This window comes from Puma concolor, chromosome B4 (assembly GCF_028749965.1).
Source record: "Puma concolor isolate L17-30 chromosome B4, mPumCon1.1.hap2, whole genome shotgun sequence".
NCBI lineage: Eukaryota > Metazoa > Chordata > Mammalia > Carnivora > Felidae > Puma > Puma concolor.
The window spans coordinates 50,411,482-50,438,303 of record NC_141673.1 but is presented as its reverse complement, the minus strand read 5'-3'; the positions used below and the strand labels follow the sequence as shown (position 1 = coordinate 50,438,303).

The following is a 26,822-nucleotide window of genomic DNA, read 5'->3' as shown; positions in this document are numbered from 1 at the left end:
GGCCAATGCACTTATAATTTAATATCTTACTTTTTATACCTACCATCTCAAAATGTTATGGAATCCTCTTTTTAAAAAATATTTGGGGATGGGGCACCTGGGTGGCTCAGTCACTTAAACATCTGACTTTGGCTCAGGTCATGATCTCACGGTTCTTGAGTTTGAGCCCTGTGTCGGGCTCTGTGCTCACAGCTCAGAGCCTGGAGCCTGCTTCGGATTCTGTGTCTCCCTCTCTCTCTGCCCCTCCCCTACTCGCATTCTGTCTCTCTCTCTCTCTCTCTCTCTCTCTGTTTCTCAAGAATAAATAAACATAAAAAAATCTTTTTGATTACATAAATAAAAATTATTTGGGGAAAAGACTCTCTTCACTGCTGTGACCTTGGCACTGAGACGATGCCTGGTACAGGATAGGCAATCAATGGTTATTTGTTGAATAAATTAATCAATACATGATTTATCCTCTCATTTATTACCCCATGACTGCAGTGCTATACATTTAGGTTGTTTCCCATTTTTCCCCATTATGGGTAATGCCATAGATCTCGGTGCACAAGTATTTTTGAGTATTTAGGATTATTTACTTGAGATCAAATTCCAGGAGTTGATTACGGACTGGGTCAAGGTTTATATAAACAATTTTCAGGCTTCTGCTATCATCAAATTGCTTTCTCCAAAGCAGCAACTTCGGAGTACCTGTTTCTGCACTCCTTTTGAAAAAAGCTGTCCTGCAGCTTACAGGATCAATGAAAATAGTGATCTCATCATGGTTTCACTCGCAGGTCTTTAATTACTCATATTGACTATTTCTCCAAATATGTAGCAGACATTTGTACTTCCTACTCTCTGAGCTGTTTAGTCACATCACTTATCAGTGTACATATTCACTCTGTATTGCATGGGGAGCACACACTCTTCTATTCCCTGGGTGTGCCTTCTCTTTATTCTTCTTTTGGGGAAAAAGTTGGTTCTAGTAACTCTTTCTTATAAAATTCCAAGTATGTTGTCATGTTCACACACAGACACACACATACACACACAAATTTGGAAAGATTTTTAAAATACTGTTGCTTATGGGGTACCTGGGTGGTTCAGTCGGTTAAGCGTCCATCTTTGGCTCAGGTCATGATCTCGCAGTTTGTGGGTTCAAGACCCCTGTCGGGCTCTGCACTGACAGCTCAGAGCCTGGAGCCTGCTTCGGATTCTGTGTCTCCCTCTCTCTCTGCCCCTTCCCCACTCACTCTCTGTCTCTCAAAATAAAATAAATATTTAAAAAAATTTTTAAATATTGTTGCTTATAACACAATATATACACATTACAGAAAAATTAAAAGGTATAAGCAAGAAGAAAATAAAAGTCCCAGATAAGCACTGTTCACATTTTAGTATATATCTTTCCAAGTTTTGCTGTGTGCTATATCATTTTTAAAAGAACATATGTGGGATCATATGTGCAAACTGTTTTGTAATCATTTTTTTTACTTAACTCTATTTCATAAACAACTGTATTTTATTTAAGTGGGGTTTTTTTTGAGAGAGAGAGACAGTACACGAGTGCATGCAGGTGAGGGAGAGGCAGAGAGAGAGGGAGACCGAGGATCTGACGTGGGCTCTGCACTGACAGCAGAGAGCCCTATGGGGGTTCAAATTCACAAACCATGAGATCATAACCTGAGCTGAAGTCAGACACTTAACCACTTAATCGACTAAGCCACCCAGGCTCTCTCATAAACAACTTTCCATACCTTCAAATAGCTTTTTATTATTACTATTATTATTATTAATGCCAACAGAATACTATGGTAAGTAAGAGTGTGGACTTTAGTCACACACAGCTAAGAGTTCAAATGTTGCCTCCAAAATCCTAACTATGTTACAAGACATAACTTTGCTCATTGGTAAAATGAAGATAATAATACCTATTTCAGGTGAAGTGTTGTTTAAATTAAATGAAATAATACAACTTACAAAGTACTTTAACAGTATGGTGATACCAGGTACTTAACAAGCATTTATCAAATTAATGAGGGATAGATTAAAAGGTTATTTTCTTCTAATTTGCAGTTCTTTATTTTTGATATTTGGATTTGTACTTCTGTGTGTGTGTGTGTGTGTGTGAGAGAGAGAGAGAGAGAGAGAGAAAGAGAGAGAGAGAGAGACCTGTGCTATGCCAACTGTTCACATCTTTTTTCCTATTTCTATTTGGGTGATTTTTCTTTCCTTACTGCTTTCACTTAATTCATGCACTCATTCATTCACTCCTTCACTCAACAATGACTTATTAAAAAGTACTATGTGCCCATTTTATTAAGGATGGTAAACTTCCGTCTTTTACGTTGCAAATGTCTTGCCTCTGAATTTTGTTTATGGTAGAAAATACTAAATTTTCATGCAACTCCTTCCACTTTCTATTTTTTGTAACGTGCTCAGAAATTCCTTTTCTACCCTAAGGGGATCCTTTATCATCTGGAGTGGAAAGAGAATAGAGCCTTGTTAAATAAGTCTTGGGCCTGAAATAAAGAAAAACAAAATAACTGGCTTAATGTAGAACTAGCTTGATAAAATGTTCATTTTACACTATAATTTGTTTGTTAAAGGGCAGAGCTTCTATTTGTGTTTCTGGCAACTAGCACAGCATATGGTACATAGTAGGTTCTCAACAAATACTGAATTTGCTCAGTTAGAGAGAAAAGAGCAATCAGTAAGGGCAAACTCAGTAACCAAACATCAAAACTGAAAGGGAAGCTTTTAATTAGAGTGACGCTGCAGTACTACACAAAAAACATCAAGAAAATTCAAAATCAAATATTCTACAGCACTGGTATTCTTATGTTGTTGAGGGAATAACACCTGCTCTTAACGTTTTTTTCAAGCCCCAAATATCTCTAATTACTATGCTTGGCAGCATTTCTCGAAGTGAGTTCTGAACGAACTATCAACCACCAAGATGCTCCAACAGCAAATGTCCCACAGTCAAACAAGTTCGGCAACCACTGCACACAGCTTCACCCCTTCTCCTCAAATCACTCCCACGCCAGAGGCACAATGAACTTTTGCATACATGAACATTCTTAGAAATTCTGCAGGTACCAGTTTTCAAAGGATACAGAGAGGAAATCAAGATCAGAGTTTTTCTGGGGTGCCCAGACAGAAAGGAGGGAACCAGGGAAATGTTGGGTCCGACCTAGTAAAAAGCTAAAATCAGTATCCTGGGATTAGGAAGATCCTGGACAAAGCACACATTTAGGACACAGGAAAAGACCAATGAGTGGAGGAGACACGGACCAGGCATGAGTCGTTCAGGGATATTGGCAGGAGTTAGGCTTTGTGGTGGTATGGGTAAAAAATAAGCGTCATGCAGCAGGAACCCAGGCAGAGCCTGAAGATGGAGTGAAAGGATTTGGCAATACTGTAAATCCCAACTGCCAAGAGCTGGGCTGGACCACAACATGTGCTGAGATTCCTAGGAACGTCAATCATTTGCTTCCCAGGCAGCCTGGTTATTCAACATTCATTTACTAGGGGCAGGGCACATTCCTGCAGAGAAACTTGTAAAAATTTCCATTCGAGGGTCTGTCCACTAGGATAGAAGGAGGTATAGAAGGCCTGAGTTAACTGGCACCACATTCCTGATTTGTTTCAGTGATGTGCAGCATCATTTGGACTGGTACCCTCGCAGCAGATCCCTTACACCTCCTGTGATTGGGACTGAGTACCGAGTGGGAGGAACCATCAGCACTGATTTTAATAACAAACCAAGTTCCCCCAGGCAAGGGTTCCCCTGGAACACCTGAACTAGGCTAGACACTGAACAAGGTGGAGTCAAAGAGGTATATCTAGTAATCCGTGGGAAGCCAGGCAGCTCAGAGTGGCTGTAGATAAAGCAAGGTTCCAGTGGCAGAAGGGGACTGAGCTGGCAAAAGGAATCCCTGAGATCCCAAGTTAGGTTTGACACAACCTCAAGTCAAAGAGCATCTCCAGGTGGGTTTTTTTGTTTTTTTTGTTTTTTTTTTTTTTTTGCTTTGTTTTGTTCTATATTTATCTGTAAGCCATTAATTGAAAAAGTGTTGAAACAAAATCCAAATCATCACATCTTTGTAGGTTCCCTACACTGCAAGACAGTAGTTTGGTTGGTATGTTTACTTGATTGTCATGGTTTAATATATACTGAAAGCCGTATGCTGCACAAGGTTATTGTTCAAATGAAGTCACTGACAGGAAGAGAAATGAAAAACTGTTATTCAAGAGCTTGATGTCTGAACCACGCATCAGCCACAAAATAAACGGAAGCATGTGATTTCATAATCAATCCTTTTATCTAGGTATAGTATAATTCTATGAGTTTGGGGACCCTTAACACTGATGCAAATTAGCCTAGGTAAATTTCTAGGCTATGTTCATAATTATTTTTTAATATATTTGCAACCAGTTGTTAACATTACCAAATATTTATTTTATCATGAGAAATGTGTGAACATCCCCTCTTCTCACGAGATACAGGGATTTCCAAACATCCTGGAACCCACCCTCTAAAACAGTCCTCAAGGTAACTGCAAATCCCCCAACAACCTGAAAACCTCAACCTCTCTTGTATAGGATCTTGTAAGTTATTACACTCATCTGGATTTCACACTTCTATATATAGCTGCCATCACAGTTCTATATATAGCCGACAGTTACTTTTACAGATAACTCTTAAAATCTATAACCCTGAGGAGTAGGTGTTATTATGGGGTCCTTTTACAAAGGAAGAAACCTAGAGGTCAAATAGTTTGCCTCAAGCCAAAGAGCCAGTGGGGGATGAGTTAGCATTCAAATCCATTTATGATTCTAAGAGCTCACATCTCTAATTATCCTGCAGTAAAACCAACTTTCCCAAATTGCTTTTCCATAATAGAAAGTATTCTTTTGATCACTGAATATTTTTGCCACACCTACTGCATACACTCCAAACCTAACTGACAGGATAAGGAATCCATGGGGGGCCTTTGATTCATTCAGAGTCTTCCTTAGGTTAAACTCCGAGGAGTTGGGGATTAGATCAATCAATCCACAAGTGTTTATTGAATGCCTGAGACTTCTCATGCTAGGCATTGCGAAAAAACACAATGGAGTATCAGAATTGATTGTTATTCTGACATCCCAATGTTGGGGGATAAGGGCGAAAACCAAGCAGATACCTTGGGAATTTAGGAAGAAATAGAGTACAGATCTTATGAGGACAAAGAAGCATTGATAAACAGTCAAGTGACAGTTTACATGAAACAGAAGCCTGGGAAAATTAGTTGTTTAAAGAGATGCTTTGGGGGAGAAAAACTATTGCATTAAACCAATTGCCTTAATCTAAGTATGATTCATGATTATGCTGAAATTTGAGATTATCTACCACGCAATCAACCGTATCTAAAGAAAAAATGGTGTAGTTTAGGATGCATGTATATATGAAATGCAGCTTTAGAACAAAGAACAACGTTATATAATAACATTATAAATGTTTCCCTAAAAAATATATAAACACTCCCTAATAGGTCTGCCATATAACTATGCAGCCCTTTGGTTGCAGTAATAAGCAGGAAATTGATTAAGTACTACTTCTGCATTTGATTTTAAGAAAAAAACAAATGGCATAATAAATTATTCAATTAAAGGCCATTTTTTATGTCATTCCATTAGAGTGCAATGAATTGGCTTAAAAAATAGGGCAAAATACACTAATCCTCATTTTACTGGCATGTTATCATATACTAGCAAAACCAACTGGACTCATCTAGGGCCAGAAAGAAGCTGTTAGAAAGACGTTGCCTCCAGTACTTTTTTAAGAATCAAGAATGAAAAGAAAAAATAGCATAGATAAGGAAATACATAAACTATTCATATTTGTTTTAAAAGAACTCGTCTTAAGCACAACTTCTTCAAATATCAAAAACAAGTGTTTTTTGTTTGTTTGTTTGTTTGTTTGTTTGTTTGTTTTGGTTTGGTTTTGGTTGTTTTGTTTGTTTGCTTGTTTGTTTTACTTAAAGCAATTGAGAGATACAATTCAGAGATACTAAGTGGTGATATACTGTACTCTTCACTTTTACGTAGCTTTTGCCTCTAGACAGAGGGGAAAAGATAGGCCTATCTCTTTCCCACCATGATTTTTCACAATGCCAGCTCATCTTGTTCCCTTTACTCATTCATTTAACAAAATATCAAGTATCCACACGGAGCCCTGCGCCATGGGGGGCAGGGTGGACACAAATAAGACTATCACACAGGCACTGATGTAACCATCGTATTTCAGAGTATCAAGAAAAAGATTTCCACTGTAAAACATTCCTCTATCATTTTTCCGCTTTAACACATCTAGTATATCATCAACAGAGGTATATCTTAGAAGAAAATATTTGTAGTCTTAAACGTGAAAGAGCACTTTTTCAAAGGCCAGTCCATGGATTGCCAGTGATAGAAGAGAAACTCCCTGCTCACCTGCCAGCTACCTTTCTTGAGGTGGGAGTAATCTATTTAGATCCCCCAATTCTTCAACCCCATAGGGGAGACCAGGAATGAGGCGGTATGAAAATCTAGGGGAAGAAGAATCTTCTGCCAGAATCAAAATGCTTCAAGTTCAAAAGATAAACCCTGAAAAGCAACACGAAACCTACATGTGAACTTCACTACTCTATCATCCGAAAATCATTTCTCCTGCTCTCTGAGTACCACTGACTTGGCAACTCAATTGAGAACCTACTATGAACCAAGTATTCTCTGTGTGTTAGGGATATAGCAGTAATAAATCAGACAAAAATCTTTGCCCTCGGGGAGCTTCCAGTAACAATAAACACTAGGCATACACAATATACAAATAAATAAGTAAAATAAGTGGTATGTCATATGGTCCTAAGGAACAAATTAAAGCAAGAAAGAGAAAGAGTGTTGAGGAGGTTGTGATTTCAAATAAGCTAGTAAGGGAAGACCTCACTAAGAAAGTGACATTTACACAAAAATTTGAAGAAGGTGAGAAAGGAAGTCTTACAAGCAAAGAGAAGAGTGAATACAAAGAAGGACCCTGAGACAGGAGTAAACTGGGTGTTGCTAAGCCCAGTCTGACTGCAGTAGATTAAGTGAGGGGGGGCTAGGACAGAGAAATAAGGATAAATTGGTAACAGAGATTATACAGGGCCTCGTTATTAAGGCCTTCTACTTTGGCTTTTACTCTGGGTGAGATGGGCCGCCATTAAAGTGTTTTGAGCAGACCTGACATGTTTTTAAATGATCACTCTGGCCGTTCTACAGAAAACTGTTGTAAGAACAAAGGACAAGGGGACAAACAGAAAACCAGTTAGGAGGAAAATGTGGTAATCTAGCTAATACAGATGCTGGTAGCTGAATTGGACGTGGTAGAGGTAGGTGATGACAATCAGATTCTAGATATATTTTGAAGATGGAATCAACAGGATTCCACACATAGGATCCAGGATCTAACACCCTGGAGGTGAGATATGAAGAAGTAGAGGAATCCAGGCGGATACCAGGGGCTTTGCCATGAACAAGCAGTAAGACAGAAACAAAATGAGGCATAGGTTTGAGGGAGAAAGTCAGGAACTTGATTTTAGGTATATTAGGTGTAAGATGCCTGCCTGTCAGACAGTCAAATGGAACTGTTGAAAATCAAGGAATCCAGAAGCCTTGGATTAAAAGAAAGGAATAGGCTGGAGATACAAACGGGGGAAGCACCAGCATATCAGTAAAACTGGAGGGGAACACAAAAGAACAGGAGGCACAAGGACCAAAACCTAGTGCACTCCAATATTTAGATGTCAGGGATCCAAGGAAAAAATACCAGAAGAGACCAAGAGGAGTAGCTGATGGGGGACGAGGAAAAGTAGGACAATGTGATGGACCAGTGACCACATGAATGAAGTGTTTCCAGAGGGGAGTAGTTAATGATGTCAAATTCTGTTGACTGGTCAGGAGATAGGTGATTGAGAATTGGCCACCAGGCTTAACAATATGGAGGTCATTGGTTTGCTTGGTAGAAGATAGAATAGGGCACAAAAATTGGACTGGACAAGGTTCAAGAGAGAATGAAAAAAGAAATATTACAGAGTGAACATAGGAACATCTCTCAAGGGATTTCACTAGTAAGGGGAACAGAAAATTGTAGTGGTAACCAGAGGGATTGAGAGTCAAAAGAGGTGAAAAAGTAGGTGAAATAATACCACGGATGTATGCATAATGGCAATAATCCAGCAGAGGGGGAGACTGATGATGCTGGAGAGGGGGGGAGAATATGTTGGAGCCATGTTCTGGAGTGGGCAAGAGGGAATGGGATCGTGTGTACAAGTAGAGAGCCGGCCTTGCACAGGAGCACACAGTTCAACCACAGTAACAAGAGTGAAGACAAAATATATGGGCAGAGAGGCAAACAGAAATGCTCTTCTAATTGCTTCTGTTTTCTAAGTGAAATAGGAAGCAGAGTTTTCAGCTGAGGGTGAGAATGGAAGAGGAGGTGTTGAAGGTTCGAGGAAACAGGGAAGAGTGGGAGGTATCAGTCATCTGGGAGAGCAGAGGCATGAATGAATTGACCAAGATAATGCAGCCTGATAACCCAGCAGCACTAAGGGCCCGTTGGGGATCAGTGATCACAGAATTAAGGTGAAAGCAGTCAGCTTGGCTGAGTGTTTTTCTCCAACCACATTAAATTTTACAGAAGTAAACTAGAGTGGTAGGGAGTTTCACCGGGTTTTCCAGATGAGTCCTACCAAGTGAGAGAGGCATGAGCGAATTAAGAATCCTCCTAAAAGACTGATTATATGATATAATGGAAAGTCAAGCTGGAAAGAAGGGAAATGAAGACCTGAGAGGAGTGTTGACAGTACGTATAAAGAGAGGAGAGCCGATGGATTTTAGGCCCTACTGGAATTGAAGTCCGTTGGAGTCAGGATTACAGAAAGACAGGTGCCAAGTGGAGAGCAGAATGAGATAATGGAGGGTGCAGTCATTAGTAACAAGTATCGGGGCAGCCATTCTCAAACATGTTGGTCTCAGCGTGGCTTTACATTCCCAGAAACTAGTGAGGACCTTAAAAAAGTTTTTGGTTATGCAAGGTATGTCTACTAATATTTACAATATCAATATTAAAACAAAAATTTTTAAACACAAGAATATGCAAGTATGTATTCCATTAGTGGCCAGAATGAAGATGTTCATCACATCAGGCAGTTTTCTGCAAAGCTTTCCCAAGACAAAGATATTAAAAAGGCAAATAATGTCTTAGTATTATCGTGGCAATAGTTTTGACCCTCTGAAAATGGCTTGCGGCCCCAAGGGGCCCCTGGACCTCACTTTGAAAACTGCTGGTGTAGAATGTGGTCACAGAAGCGAGCAACTGAGGTAGAGTCGGATAGAACAACCGAAAGACAGAAAGACACAGGATGGAGAAGCAAACCAAGAAACTGGAGGGACCATTTATATGAATATTGAAGTCATAAGAATTATGACAGAAGCCACATTGGAACAAGTGGCAGTGAGCCAGGAGTTAAAATGATCACATACCGCAGAGAAGTGACCACAACAGAGAGGAGCAGTGGTTTGTAGGGTGCTATAGCACGAGATTCAAAATTACAAATTTTCAGAAAGGAGGGGAAGAAAACTGACTGGAAACAGCAAAGAAGAACGGAAAGGACCTTCTGTCCCTCCTCCAGGAGTAGGACCGCCTGAGAGGACACAAAGGAAGCAATGGAAGAGCCATGTTTCAGTTAGATCGAGAAAGGGAAGGAGAAGTTCCAGGGGAGGCTGAGGATATAAAGGATGTTGCTGATGATAAACAACGAGTTCCAGAGAGTGCAACAGAACAGGAGATAAGGGATCCAAAACGGGGCCATACAGCCTCTGTTTCACTTACCATTGCCATGTAACAAATTACCCCGAAATGTAGCTGCTTTTTATGAACCATTTAGTGATGCTAATAGAGTCCACAGGTCAAGAATTCAGACATGACAGACACAATGGCTTGTATCGATTCCATGATGGTCTGCGGCCCCAGCTAGGAAGAGTCACAGGCCAGGGCACTCAACAGCTGAGGGCTGAAATTATCCACAGGCTCATCCACTCACACGTCTGGTACCTACGCTGGGAAGACTGAAGGCCGGGATAGACAAACAGGGCACCTACATGCGGGCCTCTCCAAGTGAACTGACTTCCACACAGTGTGGTGACTCACCAGAAGCAGGAGAGCCCGGTGGTGGCTCAGAGCTCCAAACTGAGTGTTCCAGCTAACAAGGGGGATGCCACACCATCTGTTGTACCTGAGCCCCAAAAGACACACAGTGTCAGTCCCAGCATACCCTGTTGCTTAAAGCAGCCACAAGCCTGCCCAGATCCCAATGGAGGGGACACAGATACTCAGTGGGAAAACTATCAAAAAACAAAAATTTGGAGGCTGTATTTTAAAACCATCTTCTAAGTACATTAACCTCTGTGCAAAAGGAGCAGTTTCCAGATGCTGAAAGATGAAACGTATAGAAACATTATATATGCCATTGACTGATTTTCTGTTCCTGCCTGTTATGGACTGGATGTTTCTGTCCCTGTGTTGAAGCCCTTACCCCCAGCATGGCTGTATTTGGAGATGGGGCCTCCAGGAAGTAATTAAAGTTAAATGACATCACAGGGGTGGGGCCCTGATCCCACAGGATTAGTGTCCTTGTATGAAGACACAGTAGAGAGTTCTCTCCACCTGCACCTCATGCATATTCCAGGGAAAGGCCATGTGAGCACACACAGTGGGGAAGGCAGCTGTTGGCAGCCCAAGGAGAGACCTCCCACCAGAAACTAACATGACACCTTGATCAAGGACTTCTAGCCTCCAGAACTGTGAGAAAATAAATTTTTGTTGTCTGAGCCACCCAGTCAGTGGTACTTCGTTAGGAAATCCCAAGAAAATTAATACATCGTTCTCCTTCCTTTTTCACTATGATGAGTCGAAGTGAGAAGGGTGGGGTTTTGAGTAAACGTAGTCACTGAATGCAGGGCTCAGATCACACCCAATAACATTATAGATTCTTGATGAGAAAGCAAGACTACCCTTCATTGGTAGGGCTTTTACACACACACACACACACACACACACACACACACACACACACACACACACACCAGCACCATATATCAGCTGATATAAAACATACATCAGCATTCAAGTGCACGATCAAAGCCAGATGAGGTACTTTCTCAGCAGATGCAGCACTACAGGTGTTGGCTTCTAGCCTGGCAAATTTTCATTCTCCTAACTAAAATTATGGGGGGGAGAAAAGTGAAACAGTAACAAAGAAACTAAATTTATATTGCCTTGTTCAAGGTTTTCACTTAATGAAAATGTGCTCTGCACACACTGGAAAATTATACATTTAAAAAGAAACACTTGAATTCATCTGAAAAATCTAATTTTAATGCCAATCTCTTTTAGTCAACAATCCTGACACTTCTGAGGAGGGCAATGGAGAAATCCTGACTGTCGAAGTATGACTTGGTGAGCACGTTAGCACAGTCCACAGTCTGTGTCAATGGCATTTAGAAGATCAGTAATAGGAGAGACAAATACTTGACATCATAAGATATCAAGGAGGAAAACTATTCACAGAGTATGTATCAGAATAAATGAACAAATAAATACTACTACATTATTATCTGTTTATTCACCTATGTTATTATCTACTATTTTGGTGTTGTTGTTTAATGTACTAACAGGTAAAAACCATCTTCCTTAATTTTTTCTCAAATTATGAACTGTACTTAAAAAGACGTAGACTCTACTAATAAAAAGATGTCAAACTCTGTATCAGACTTTCATACTGTCTGCTCTATTCAACAACTGTGAAAACAAACTAAATTAACACTTGGCTAGTAAAATAATAATTCTAGCATCAATTCATACTAGAAGTCTTAAGGATATCTAGTGATCTCTTTTAAACATCTTTCTTCAAAATAAAAAGTAAACCTTTAAAATACATCAGTATCTGAGGCGCCTGGGTGGCTCAGTCGATTAAGCACCCGACTTCAGCTCAGGTCATGATCTCATGGTTTGTGGGTTCAAGCCCCACATTGGGCTCTGTGCTGACAGCTCGGAGCCTGGAGCCTACTTTGGATTCTGTGTCTCCCTCTCTTTCTGCCCCTCCCCCGCTTATGCTCTGTCTCTCTCTGTCTCTCAAAAATAAATAAACGTTAAAAAATTTTTAATAAATACATAAAATACATGAATATCTAATTGCTAATGCACGTTGCAATTACACTTCCAATCATGAGAAGAACTATGTCAGTTCTCACGTTCACACATCTGCTGATGAAATATAAAGGGCAGATTTCTAATAAAACTATTAAGTGAAAAAGGTGTGTGTGCAATACAAGGTATCGGTCAGCTTCAGGCTACGTCAACTCTAGGTTATTTCTTTCTTTCTTCTCTGACATTCCGATCTTACGGAGAGGAACCCACCTAAGATGCGAACAGGACTGTTCCTTGTGTTCACTCACCCTTTTGACCCTTGTGCCTTCTAGTTTTAAGTTTTCAAGTCACTGAAGCCATTCTAGATATCTGATACAGCACAGAATGAGAAAAACAGGAAGGGACAGGGGGACAAATAATCAGATACAAGTGTCCAATATGCTGCAAGGATTTAAAACTCCTTGACAAGTGCAAAAAGAGAGAAAAACACCTGTGTAGCTTTAAGGGCAATAGTGAACTTTCTGACGAGTGATCCTCATCACCCGGCATGATGGTTATTTGGCAGAGACAGCATTCAACATGGCATGAGAGCAAAGCAGCGGTAGTATCTGCAGAAGGTGCCAGATCTGCAGAGGTGGTGAGGGCACCTCCCAAGATCCCACAAACTCCACCATGATTGAAGGGAAAGAGTTAAGTGCCCAAGAGGGATACAGAAATGCTGACAGGACTGGTACCTAAAAAAGGCATAGTTTTGACAAGACGGTCACGGGCTACAGGATCTCACAAGTAGACACAACGGCAAGGTCCAGGAAGTCCAAATCAGCTGCCAGGATGACATTCAAAGACCAAATGGGAACAGTCTCATTTCAGTGGAGACCAGGGCACAGCGCCCAGTCACCAAGCATGCCAAGTGCAGAGCAGGGGACAAAGTGAGGGTCACACAGTGAATCAAATGCCCTTCACCCAGCGCCATGAAGATACCAACTTTCCCCTTCAGAGAATGAGGGAAGGAACACCCTTGAGAAATGAGAGCAACCACCAAAGAAAGAGTGTTTAAACTGAAAACTACTATGCTCTTAATTAATAAGATCAGATGTTTTCCATCTTCAACATGAGTGGGATCTCAAAGGCAAGGGGAAAGCAGCTACAGAAAATAAATTAATTCATTTGTATATCTCAAACGTACTGTGTACATTTTTACACACACACACACCTTTCTCCCATCCTTCTGAACCTTCCTCCCTAACCCCTGCCACATAAACATGTTCTAACCCAGTACTATCCAAAGTGTGGTCTGTGGTCAGTGTCAGTCAGGAAAACTGTTACTCGCCCATGGTTAGATAAATACTGAAAATGAAGTCAGGCATTCAGAAACTCCTATAGCAATGTGTCACCGCCCCAGCATCCCAGTCTGGGATTAATGCGCTCACCTCACTGAACAGGGTAAAGACATATACAGATGTGGTCAGACTCTGGTAACTCAGGTGAGCCCTAGTACACTCACTGGGCTGTATGGGACCACTTACCAGACTGGGATGAAAAGAGCCCTCCATCAGAATAGTTTAAGAAGCACTAACATAGATCAGCATGTAGCCCACTGCTGCTACCAGCTGCAAAGCCAATGCTGGCTTTTGTATTTAGGATCACCATTGTGTAAAGAAGACCAATAAGAATGGAGGGCTTCAGGGCCGTCCGGGTGGCTCAGTCGGTTAGGTGTCTGACTTCGGCTCAGGTCATGATCTCACACTCCGTGAGTTCGAGACCCACGTCGGGTTCTGTGCTGACAGCTCGGAGCCTGGAGCCTGCTTCGGATTCGGTGTCTCCCCCTCTCTCTGCCCCTCCCATGCTCATGCTCTGTCTGTCTCTCTCTCTCTCTCTCTCTCTCTCTCTCAATAACAAATAAACGTTAAAAAAAATTAAAAAATTTAAAAAGAAAGAATGGAGGACTTCACATATAAATGATGTGTTCATGCCCAAAACAACCAAGTAACAACAGATTGTTAAAACCAAGGTTCCAAAGGAGTTCAGCCAGTGGGGGAAAAAAAAAGGTAATATTACTTTCCATAGCAGCATGTGACAACGTTACTTTCCATAGCAGCAAGTACCATATTCACGCTCCAAGAGGAGATTTAGTTTCAGGCAAACAATATCAAGTCACATGAAATAAATGTCATTAATTTGAAAGTTATTGATTTTTTAGTAGTTTTGTTTGTATTTCACTTGTAAAATCTGTTGTGGTTCTGTGATTGTATGAGAGCTATAAGCATCAGCAATTTACACCTAGTTTTATGTTAGTACATATTTAAGCAGCATAGTAAAAATGAAGTCAGCAGTGGATATCTGCAAGAAATTTTTTCTCCTGTAAAAAGGTTCTATACGTGATTTCAATTTGAGAAGTAATGGTCCCTTGGACATTGGGTTGAGATCAGAAGCTTGGACTGGTGAGAAGCAGAAACCGAACAACAGGGCGCAGGAGACAAGGTCGACTCCTAGTCTGAGCTGGACTTTTCCAAGGACAACCAGGAAAGAGGCTGTCTTCCGGTGCAGCTTTGAATGTATTGTAATTTAGTTGCGTTATTTGAGTTGTTTTGCAACCAAATGGGAGCCTAACACGGCAAACCTCATAACATAACTGAACTTCATTTTGGAAGATTTTTTTCCTGTTTTTAAGTAATCTCTACACCCAATGGGGGCCGCAAATTTACAACCCAAGATCAAGAGTAGCCAGCCGGGTGCCCAGAGAATTAAGGTTTTTACTTCTCCCCTTTGTCATGTAAAATTAACAGGTTTCACTCCATAACATAATCCCAGGAGGTCAGTATGCCAAGAATCATCCTCATTTCAGAGATGAGGAAAGGGAGTTTCAGGGGGGCGGGGAGCAGTCTATGCCTAGGCCAAAAGATCAGGAAGATGGCTGAGAGGGGACTTGAACCCCAGTTTTGTTATTTTGAGTCCTATATACGAACTATTTTTAAACATTATTCACAGAGCATTTAGTTGTTTTCAGAAAATAATAGGGGCGCCTGGGTGGCGCAGTCGGTTAAGCGTCCGACTTCAGCCAGGTCACGATCTCGCGGTCTGTGAGTTCGAGCCCCGTGTCAGGCTCTGGGCTGATGGCTCAGAGCCTGGAGCCTGTTTCCGATTCTGTGTCTCCCTCTCTCTCTGCCCCTTCCCCGTTCATGCTCTGTCTCTCTCTGTCCCAAAAATAAATAAACGTTGAAAAAAAAAAATTTAAAAAAAAAAAAAGAAAATAATAATGTTAAAAACCCCACCCAATTCTATTAGTAGGAAAGACATTTCCACAACATAATAACTACCACATTTCTCTCTCAATTAAAAAAAAATCACATACCTGGATTAGAAGAACAAATATTGTTAAAATGTCAATACTACCCAAAGAAATCTACATATTCAGTGCAATCCGTACCAAAATAACACCAGCGTTCTTCACAGAGCTAGAACAAACAATCCTAAAATTTGTATGGAACCAGAAAAGACCCCGGATAGCCAAAGCAATCCTGAAAAAGAAAACCAAATCTGGAGGCATCATAATTCCAGAATTCAAGTTGTATTACAAAGCTGTAATCATCAAGACAGTATGGTACTGGCACAAAAACAGACACTCAGATCAATGGAACAGAATAGAGAACCCAAAAATGAGCCCACAAACTTATAGCCAACTAATCTTTGACAAAGCAGGAAAGAATATCCAATGGAATAACAACAGTCTCTTCAGCAAATGGTGCTGGGAAAACTGGACAGCAACATGCAGAAAATGAACCTGGACCACTTTCTTACACCATACACAAAAATAAACTCAAAATGGATGAAAGACCTAAACGTAAGACAGGGAATCACTTCTCGGCCTTTTGGCTAAGATCAAGTGTAAACATAAGACAGGAAGTCATCAAACTCCTCGAGGAGAAAGCAGGCACAAACCTCTTTGACCTTGGCCACAGCAACTTCTTACTCAACACGTCTCCGAAGGCAAGGGAAACAAAAGCAAAAATGAACTACTGGGACCTCATCAAGATAAAAAGCTTCTGCACCGCAAAGGAAACAATCAGCAAAACTAAAAGGCAACCAGTGGAATGGGAAAAGATACTTGCAAATGACCTAACAGATAAAGGGTTAGTATCCAAAATCTACAAAGAACTTATCAAACTCAACCCCCAAAAAACAAATAATCCAGGGTACAAATGGGCAAAAGACACGAATAAACACTTCTCCAAAGAAGACATCCAGATGGACAACTGACACGTGAAAAAATGCTCAACATCACTCATCATCAGGAAAATACAAATCAAAACCATGAGATACCACCTCACACCTGTCAGAATGGCAAATATTCACAACTCAGGCAACAACAGATGTGGGCGAGGATGCAGAGAAAGAGGATCTCTTTTGCACTGCTGGTGGGAATGCAAGCTGGTGCAGCCACTCTGGAAAACAGTATGGAGGTTCCTCAAAAAAGTAAAAATAGAACTACCCTACAACCCAGCAACTGCACTACTAGGTATTTATCCAAGGGATACAGGTATGTTGTTTCAAAGGGGCACATGTACCCCAATGTTTATAGCAGTGCTATCAACAATAGCCAAAGTATGGAAAGAGCCCAAATATCCAACAGATGAATTGATAAAAATGAATGGATACACACACATGCACACACACGCGCGCGCGCACGCACACACACACACACACACACACACACACACACACACTGGAGTATTACTCAGCAATCAAAAAGAATGAAATCTTGCCATCTGCAACCACGTGGAGGGAACTAAAGGGTATTACGCTAAGCGAAATTAGTCAGAGAAATACAAATATCATATGACTTCACTCATATGAGGAATTTAAGGTACAAAATAGGTGAAAATAAGGGAAGGGAAGGAAAAATAATATAAAAACATAAGAGACTTAAACATAGAGAACAAACAGAGGATTACTGGAGGGGTTGTGGGAGGGGGGATGGGCTAAATGGGTAAGGGGCATTAAGGAATCTACTCCTGAAATCATTGTTGCACTATATGATAACTTGAATGTAAATTTAAAAATAAATAAATAAATAAATTTTTTTAAGGATCACTTAAAATTCCTAATTAGTTATAGAAGACTAATGCACAGGATAATAATTATTTTTCCTTTAGGATCAGACGGTATACGAATTTTACATAATTAAAAACAACTAAACAAAACTTGTGCACATTAAGCCATCACTATGACCCAATCACTTTGGTGGCCTTCTATTTTCACATTGTTCTATCAGACCATGTTTATATTCCCCCCCTTCCTCCTCCCCGACATAAACTTGATGAAGAGGAAATAAAGAAAGGCAACATGAGGTAGAAAGAATACCAGTGTCTGTATCAAGGCACTGGGTCTCAAGACACAGTCTGATTCTAATCACAGTCTAAACCAAAAACCTACATGCCCCATGTTTCTTACATTCACCTGTCCTCCTCCTGAGTATCTCTGCAGGCCTGAAACAGGGCAGTAGCCTCCTACGTGACCCCACCCCTCCAGAATCTCCCTTTCCCCAATCTTTTCTCCTTGTTACCAGGATGACCCTTCCAAGATATAAATCTGATCCCTTCACTTCTCTGTCGGAAGTCCTTCAATTCACCCAGCACCTGATGGATACAATCTGAACTCTTTCATCTGACATACATAAAGTTCTTCCAAATCTGGCCCTCTCTAGGCTCCTCTTCTCCAACCAGCTTCCCTACCTCATGGGGAAATGAATATTCATATTCTACACTCCATATGCATGGTCTTATTCTACACTTTGGCTCCTTAAGAAACCAATAGTGGTTCCTGGTATAATTTATTCTACAACGCTTTGGAGCACACCATGCCCGATGCCTGAAATATCCATCCTCACATCCCCATCCAACCTTCTAAGTTCTTCTCCTTCCTTCAAGTCTTTTAACACTTCCTCTGTGCCACCTCTTCAATACAGTCAATCCCTCTTCTCTGCTCCCTTGGCACTAATCTTTACAGGAGAAGAGAGGCTGTACTGAGTTATTTGTCACATCCATGACTCTATAACTACCCATAACAGTCTTCTTGAAAATGGGAACCATGATTTTCTCATCCCTGGTACCCATCATGGCAGTTAGTGGTAAATAAAAGTTTGCTGCATGTATGAAAAAGTGTGGCCTTAGGACTTTCTTCATCTTTGTGACAGTTAGACTCGACTTTATCAATGACCTCATAAAGTTCTGCAGCTTAGTATAGCTTTTCACAAAACCCTGGACTTTTTTTTACTGGTTTATAAAGTTTTAAAAGAATAAAAATTTATCATTTTATCATCAGGACACCTTGAGGTGTTAAGTTTACAGATCTATATCAAGATATCATAAAAATAATGAGTTGCTATTACTGAGCCAGAACTATATGAAAGGTACTATCATAAATTCCACATTTGTTAATTTCATTTACTCCTCCCAAGAGGTAGATGTTATTTGTCCTCATCTTCAAAAAGAGAATACAAGGGCTTTGAGAACTTAAAAGAGCACAGAGCTAGAAAGTGCTGATGGAATTTAAACCCACTGTTGTTTGACTTCAAGTATCTTACTGTCCACCACTGTGCTGGGTGGAGCTAAGGAATCTATTTAGAATACTAACCACATTTTCACATTCTTTTCAACACCTGATTTGCTGCTTAAAGTTTAATCACTGTTGAAATGAAAGACAGTAAGAAATTCAATCAGGTGCATTTTAATCAGCAGATACATTTATTTTTTTTTTTATGTTTACTTATTTCTGAGACAGAGAGAGACACAGCATGAGAGGGGGAGGGGCAGAGAGAGAGGGAGACCCAGAATCGGAAGCAGGCTCCAGGCTCCGAGCTGTCAGCACAGAGCCTGACGCGGGGCTCGAACTCACAAACCGTGAGATCATGACCTGAGCCGAAGTCGGTCACTCAACCGACTGAGCCACCCAGTGCCCCTCAGCAGATACATTTCAAGAACATTAACTTTCCCTTAAAACTGACGGTACCCTTTGGTCACTGACATGCCTAAACAAGTAGGTTTCTTAAATAAGGAAATTTGTATTGATAAGTTTTTATATTTATATTTAGGTAATCTTTGAATTTATGAAGAAATAGACTTTAACAAAAGATAAATCAAGAGATTCAAAGTCAGGTTTTGCTTTTGCATTTGAATATTGTTCTCTGTTGGACATGTTGCTTTGTATTACTATTACTTTTATATTTTGTATGACTAAACTACTATTATGACTTAAGTGAACGTAAGCAGCTCAAATCCTAAAAACCTTAAACCATCAGCCATCATGCAGCATTTAATATAACAGTTTTAAAAACTATGATATTCAATTCTCAATATTCTTTACCAATTTAAATTGGTACTTCTTTTTCTTCATGAAAAAAAAAAAAAAAAAAAAAAAACAATCAGCTTACCACAGAAGAAAAGCATTATCTGTTTGGCTACTGGGCCTTCTGATAGATAGCTAGGCTGAGAGTTCAGATGAATGGCTTTAATTAAATAAAATGTTGGCAAAAGAGCAAATGCACAATGGCTATTAACGATACAGTAGTTTCCCAGTTCATCGCGGTGAGGAAAAATACTTAATTCTTATTAATTCTTGCCTTCACGGCAAATACTCTATGAAAACAAGGAAAACTATGGAATTATAACAAGTAGTTAGAGAAAAGCCTTTCACTTAAATGACTGTCTTTAAGTTTAACCAAATAATTCTACTTAAAAATATGTTGACATTTCAATCCTTATTGTTAGAGTTAATAAACCCATCTGGTCAGTTTGTCAAAAGCCCAAAATATACTTTGGAAGCTTTCTCCCACTATCCATGTCCCACTATCCAAGCTTTTTATCCACATATAAAAAACTCTTTTTATAAATTCTTAATGAAAGATTCAGTGTCCGCTAAATAGGTCCAAAAAATCCATGTTTTGTGTGTGTGTGTGCACACGCGTGCACGCGTGTGTATAATGCTAAAAATTCCATCTCAAGAAATACAACTTAACTTCTTTTTTGAATTCTCTCTTTAAAAACTGGTGCCCTAAGTCTTGGCCTTTTAACTTCAGGCATTTTTTTTCATTCTGTGAGCATCAGTTTCTTCATCTGTCAGGGGAAATAATAATACCTACCTTACGGGCATGTGGTAAGGATTGCACCAAATAATGCATGTGAAGTGTCAACCACCATGCCCAACACATAGCAGACTCTCCATGCGTTTTGATTGCTTCTCTTTTCCCCACAGCACCCTCCAGTCAAAAGTCAAATTTCAAATTGGAATTTTTGATAAGCAGGCTGTGTACAATAGGGTCAACAGATCTCCTTGTGGTGTGGAAAATGAAACAAACCAAAGACAATAAGAAAGCACACTACTTAAGCCCCCTGTGCTTTCTCACAGATATTTTATAAAAACTAAAGTCTTTATATCTAAAGGGATCCAGAAACTCTCATTCAACAAAACAGAAGCAAAAGCCCAGATACGATAATTCCTACTGAAGTCCAAAAGAAAGTTCTCAAGTTTATTTGTACACCTCCAAAACATATGAGAAGAATAGAAACACCAGGAGAAAGGGAGCTATACAAAATGCATACATTTTCCCCTGGTGAATAAACACACACACACACACACACACACACACACACACACACACACGAATATTTACTAACCAAAGCCACAGAAATCAGAAGGGAAGCTACAAGCCAAAGGAAGCATCATTAATTACCAACATTTTCCTTAACAACTATATTTCTATTACACATGATAAACTAATGAGCAGATTAAAACAACTAATATATTACTTAATCTAATTTGAGTGGGTTAATTAACAGTTTTTAGAGTCCTTTCTCTTCTCCTGAAACATTTAGCCAAAAATGTATTGGGTGACTTCTAAATGGATTGGGTTTATCATCTCCGGCAGAAAATCGGAGGAGGGAGGAGATAGAGAAATGTGTCCTGAATTTTGATAGTATGTCATCGTACATGAGTGAATCTTAACATGTCATTTTGGAAGTAACTGCATTAACCGCAATAACCCATATGCTACAGTTTCTCTGCTCAGCATTGCATGCAATAGCAATAGTTCACTCAATATCATCTTGACAGAAGCCTTCAAGATGGACCCAAGTTAGGAATGGTGTATAGGTATGTCATGAAATCAGACATACTGGCCAAATCTCTCTTTGTATGTGATACATACCAAGAAGGTAGGTTCCCTAAATCTTTGAGTTGAGATTAGGATATTTTATAAACATTAATGCTACGAAATACTTGTAAAAATAAGTAGTCCTTAAAGAAGCTAGCAATCTGTATTCATTTGCATTAAGTTTCGGGAAGAGATTTAGCTAAACAGAATCTGCATGAAAAAATGCTATGCTAGAGTAGTCTCCATGATGGGTTTCAGAATGTTTAAATATAAATTGGAGTTGGGGGGGGGGAATATGAAAAGAGCAATGGTTATGTGAGCACAACCAACATCAGACTTTAATGGTAAGATATTAGAAATGGCATTTTGTCCAATGTTATCCCCAGAGAAAATGTAACATGTACTTGTTCCCTCTATGTTCATTATTTTCCTGACCAACCTCATAGTTCAACATTTTTGTTTATATTTAACAAGAACTAATTCAACACTATTTGAATCATTTAAAATTGTAAATTCCAAAGGGAAAAAAAACCTAAATATAAGCTGATGACAAACGCATATAGAAAAAACTACTTGTTCCAATAGTATTCTTCCAAAAGAATAAGCAATTTCAAGCAGTATCCTCTGACATGTGCATTAAAAATCATGCAGGCAGCGCAGTTAATTTAAATATATATGTACATATGTGCACGCACACGCAACTCAAACAGAGACACCAGGTAGGTTTTAAAGAGAACAAAACACATATAATTGTGCATTCCCAGTGAATCAGGACCCCAAAAAGAAATGCCACAAGCAAATCAGATACAATGCTAATTAGAAAAGCATCATATAAGCAAGAAGAAATCTTTAAAGTGTAAAAAGACACCAAGTAACAAACATGCCTGTATTCTCCTATTGGAGAAGGTAAAGAATACCCCATTTCTGACTCAGATTTTTATGTTCTGGAGGAAATTCAGTCTTATCTCCTCCAAGCAGATTAGGTGATCATCTTTCAAAGTTACCATACATTTCTAAAAGACATACAAGTACATTTTGTCACCATTCAAAAATCTACCCGTTTCAGCATTCTGATAAAACTTGTTAGAAGTACCACGATTTTTTATGTTTTTAGCAAACAGATCCATTTAACACCAAGTTCATCGTGACATTCAGTGGACAGGACAGACACTCCATGCTTGACAGAATGCTTTCATTTAGTGCTTTTTACCTGGTTATAAATTATTAGTACCACTATTTGCAACTTTTAAGATATGATTTCCTAGAGGGAAAACCAGGAGCATTTCTAAAGCAGGGGTGCCTTTTGAATAGGTAAACATAAGGTCCCCTGCCAGAAAGAGTGCTGGAAAATGAATGCACATATCTAATAAGGAAGTGGTTAAAAAGGGATGAATTCCCGGAGTCATTAAACAGGATATAAACCAAAGACAGGTTGTGCCACCTAGAGAAAAACTGGAAATCGTACATTGGCTCTTCAGTAAGTAAGCATTATTTCAAAAGCCTGAAACTTTTGGCATGCCCAATAACCAAACCACCCTCCATACCAACTCATCAAGCTGCCGGAGTTAAGCTCTCCTGACAACTCTGCCTTCTCTGCCTTCTCCACGCACCAGATTTGCCTCCCCCTGCTTTCCTCACCCACCCACCCACACAGCACCGTTTAACCTCAGCACCGACTGCTGCCACAGCCCATGCGGACCCAGCATCCGGAAGCACATCCAATTCTAAAACATTTTCCTCGAAGCCAAGGCCAGCAGGGGTGGGAGGAGCAGGAGAATAAACCCTGGTGGACCTTGCCAGCCAGGGTCCCTCTGGATGCCAGCAGAGTCACGGCGCACACCTCTCTAGCCCCGTGGGGCCTGTATAGGAAATTCTGGTGCACTCAGTACATCACATCCAGGTTACCGAGCTGAGCTCCCTGACCAGCCTCTGCACAATCCAAACCAGCGTGGAATGACCTCAACAGAACCGAGCCTTTGAGGCACAAAGGCCCTTCAACTTTCCTCTCAAGTCACTTGGAAGCAATGTGCCCAGCACACTTCGTCAAGCAACAAAAGGTCTACAAGCAACCTGGCACGGACAGTCGCCTTTACAAAAGAAAATAGACAGTAATTACGAAAAGCCCGCAGTCCTGCGGTATTAACTTGACAGCAGGGACTGCGCTAGGGCATAACTCATCTCCCAGGCATCGCTCCCAGCCCCAGACCCCCAGCCTAGGAACAGCATTCTCCTCCTCCCCTCCCCCCCCCTCCGGAGACCTGCGGCAGCGCCCACTTCCCGCCCCGAAGCTCTACCTCCCCCTGCTCCTCCTCCTCCTCCTCCTCGTCCCTGAATCTCCAGCAACTTTGGGCTTCCTAGCACCATCGAGCCCAGCCAGAGGCAGGGACACCGCCAAGGCGGCCGCGGGAGAGGCAGGAAAGTTTGAAAAGTCACTTAAAACACTGCAGGACCCCCTACCAGCGCCCACCCCGCAGGCAGGCGCCCAGGGCTCCACGTGCAAGCGGGCCCCGGAGAAGCTACAGTATCCCCTATGCCCCCCCCCTCGAAAAAATCTTTCCCCAAACGAAAAGTTCCCTGCCTACCGCACCCTCCCTCTTTCCCCTTCTTCCCGCACCGCCCCCCCACCCCCACCGAAGAAATCGGTCCGAGTTCGCACAGCGCCGCCTCTATCCGCCAGCGGCCCCGGAGGGCGCGGCGCCCCTCCCCCGTCGGCCGGTGGACAGGTCAGGGGGAGCTGGGGGAGAGGGAGGCACCGGGGGCGGCCCCTGGCCCGGACCCCCCTTCCCTGCCTTCCCCCGCCCCGTCGCCTCACTCACCTCTCTCCTGCTCTTCCGCCTGCAAGCAGATGGGGATATTCTTCTTCCAGCCCGGCATGGTGTCTGCTCCCTGCGCTCGCTCTCGGGCTCGCTCTTCCTCTCTCGCTGGCCCCCTCTCTCCGGGGCTCGCCGCGCCTCCTCGCTCGCCCTCTCGGGCCGGCCGCTGTGCGCTGGGGGGCTGCTCAGCGGGGCTGGGGCGCCGAGGCGGCTCCCAGGCACATCGAGGCGGAGCCGGGCGCCCCGCGCTCGCCTCAAACTCGCCGGCGGCTCCGGGTGGCGGCGGCCGGGCCGGGCGGGCCGGGCCGGGCCGGGCTGCCGGGGCTGCAGCAGCGGCCGCCGCGGCGTGGACCTGAGGCCGGGCCGGGCCGGGGCGCGACGCGTGAAGGCCGAGAGCTGGGGACTGCGGAGCCCCCCAGGAGGTGGGCGCCGACGGGAGGAGTGGGCTCGCGCCGCCGCCTCCTGCCCCTCCTCCTCCTTCTTCTTCCCCTTCCTTGTCTCTCCGCCGCCAGCAGGTGGGACTCGGAGCCGCCGCCGCACAAAGCTCCGCCGGCGGCAGGACTGAGGCTGCGGGTTCCCCCGGCGCCTCTCGGCGGAGCCTCCCCGGAGACGCGCGCGAGGCTGAGCGGGCACGGAGGGGCGCGCGCGCTCACACCCTCCGCGCCCCGGGCGGCCGGCCTGCGAGGCGTGCCCGGCCCGCCAGGTACCGAACTGGCACCGAGCCGCGGGTGCGGAGTCCACGCCGCTCCGCCACGGCCGCCACTCCTCCCTCCCAAAACCCAGACCGGCGGCTCCAGCGGCTTAGGCAGCGACCTCGCTGAAGTAGGGGGCAGTGTCCTTCCCTCTAGTCCCTCCTCCTCGCCGCTCTCCCCCGCCCGGGCTGTCGCCCCCTCCCCCGAGTTGAGACTTCGCAGCTACGGATTCGCTAACTTCGCCCTCAACTAAGGGAAATAGCAACTTTCGGGATGGCCAGCGCTGGTTCCAGAAATACGTCTTCTGGTGGAGTGGGAAGGGCGTGAGTGGAGAACCTCTTTTGTTTTAAATGGAGCAGGGAGACCTTGGCTGAGTGAATATGTAATCGCTGTCTGCAAGTATCAGAAGGCTTTTAGGATCAGGTTTTATGATTAGTTTCTTTCCCTTGTCATAGGCTTATAGAATATGGGTGGAAGAATGGATATGGGGGAGGGGGACAGCTTTACTGTAGAGCCTGGAAGATTCTGCCCAGACATGGGGGCGCTTGCTTGTGATTTTCAAAGCATAATGCTAGGAGGGGCTCCTGACAGTCTTCCAGATGACACTTGGCAACTGTCTGCCCTGTGGGGTGATGACATCCATCTGCCTCAAAGCTGGGGGACTGGCTAGATAATCCCTATGTCTTCACCTCCTGAGTGTCTGATGTGGACTGAAGAATTTCACCCCTGAGGCTGTAACTACTGGTTTGTGGTTGTTGGGGACCAACCACTGCACTGTTAGGACTCTCTGTCCTGCAGTTTATTTTGGCCTCTGAAGGAATTGCAGGTCGCGCTCCCAAACTGACATTGGTTCTTGCCAGCCTTGTCTGTCTCTTCTCTTGGAAACATAACCCTACAGCCAGAGAACCACAAATAAAAAAAAAAAAAAATGGAAAGATAGGATCTCCCCCCGCCCCCTTGCTTCTGCATAAGCAGTCTTATCAGGCTGGGATGTTTGCTCCTGCCACTGTCCCTTGGCTGGGTGGCCAGCTGTCATTACAAAACTGCCCAGCTGCCAAAGACAAGCGGCTATCTCTCCTAAGCAAAGGAGAGGCCCAGGCCCAGGAGCTTCAAAGGTAAAGGAATTGAAGAGCTAAAGGAAGGGCATCGTCAAACCATCCCAGGGGGTTATCAGTAGAAATCCCGTCTGAGCTGCTTAAATCTTCTTTCCAGACTCTTTGAGAAGTAAAATCCAGAAAATCAATCCGAATGTCACACCTGTTACTCTTAAATGGTCCACCCTCCATCCTGAAATAAACAAGACTCCTTGAATACTTTTGTCTTGTCTTAATCTTGTTTCAAGATCTAGAACCACCAATCTTATGGAGAGAAAGGCATTTGTCATTGATTCCCCCCAAAGGAACAGGGCAAACCCAGCCATAACCAGGCCAGCTGGTGTGTAGGCAGAGATCTAGGTTTTGACAACATAGAAATAACCACAACATTGGCTGTGCTTGCTTTTTGTTTTAATGGCATCTTAAATAGCCATGTAGTGTGTGGTTGCTCTAACAAACATAACCCAGAAGACCGGTACGCTAAAGTATGGATTGAATCATGCTCATATAGTTACATCACAATCAGTGGTGCATTTGTCCTACTGAGTAACAGATTACAGTTGATAAGGAATTCCAGCTCACAAGGGTTAAAATAATAGTATTTTATCTCAGGGAGACAAAATTCCTACTATGTGTTAGACTCTGGGCTAAGGCTAGAGATACAAGAAGAAAATTACAGTTTAGAAGTGGAAGATCAATTTAATACATTCTATTTGTGTGTTAGGGTGAGATATTATTTTACAGATTGTACAACTGAGACAGGTAAAGAAACTCTTCAAAGTACTTATTGTCCAAACAGTTGTTCATCAATATCCAGTGTCTGGTATCATCTTTGTATGTACATGTAAGTCATCTGTTAGGCCCTGAGCTCTGTCA

The 26,822-nt window shown here is 42.3% G+C and overlaps 1 protein-coding gene across 1 annotated transcript in view; it reads right to left on the bottom strand.

Moving 5' to 3' along the window:
- Window positions 1-24,347, bottom strand: part of GRIP1 (glutamate receptor interacting protein 1) — a 684,764-nt gene extending 660,417 nt beyond the window's left edge. The window contains exon 1 of the mRNA XM_086712887.1: window positions 24,164-24,347. Within this exon, the coding sequence (XP_086569013.1) occupies window positions 24,164-24,221 (58 nt within the window). The 5' untranslated portion in view covers window positions 24,222-24,347. The remainder of the gene's footprint in view (window positions 1-24,163) is intronic.
- Between the last annotated feature and the right edge of the window lie 2,475 nt (window positions 24,348-26,822).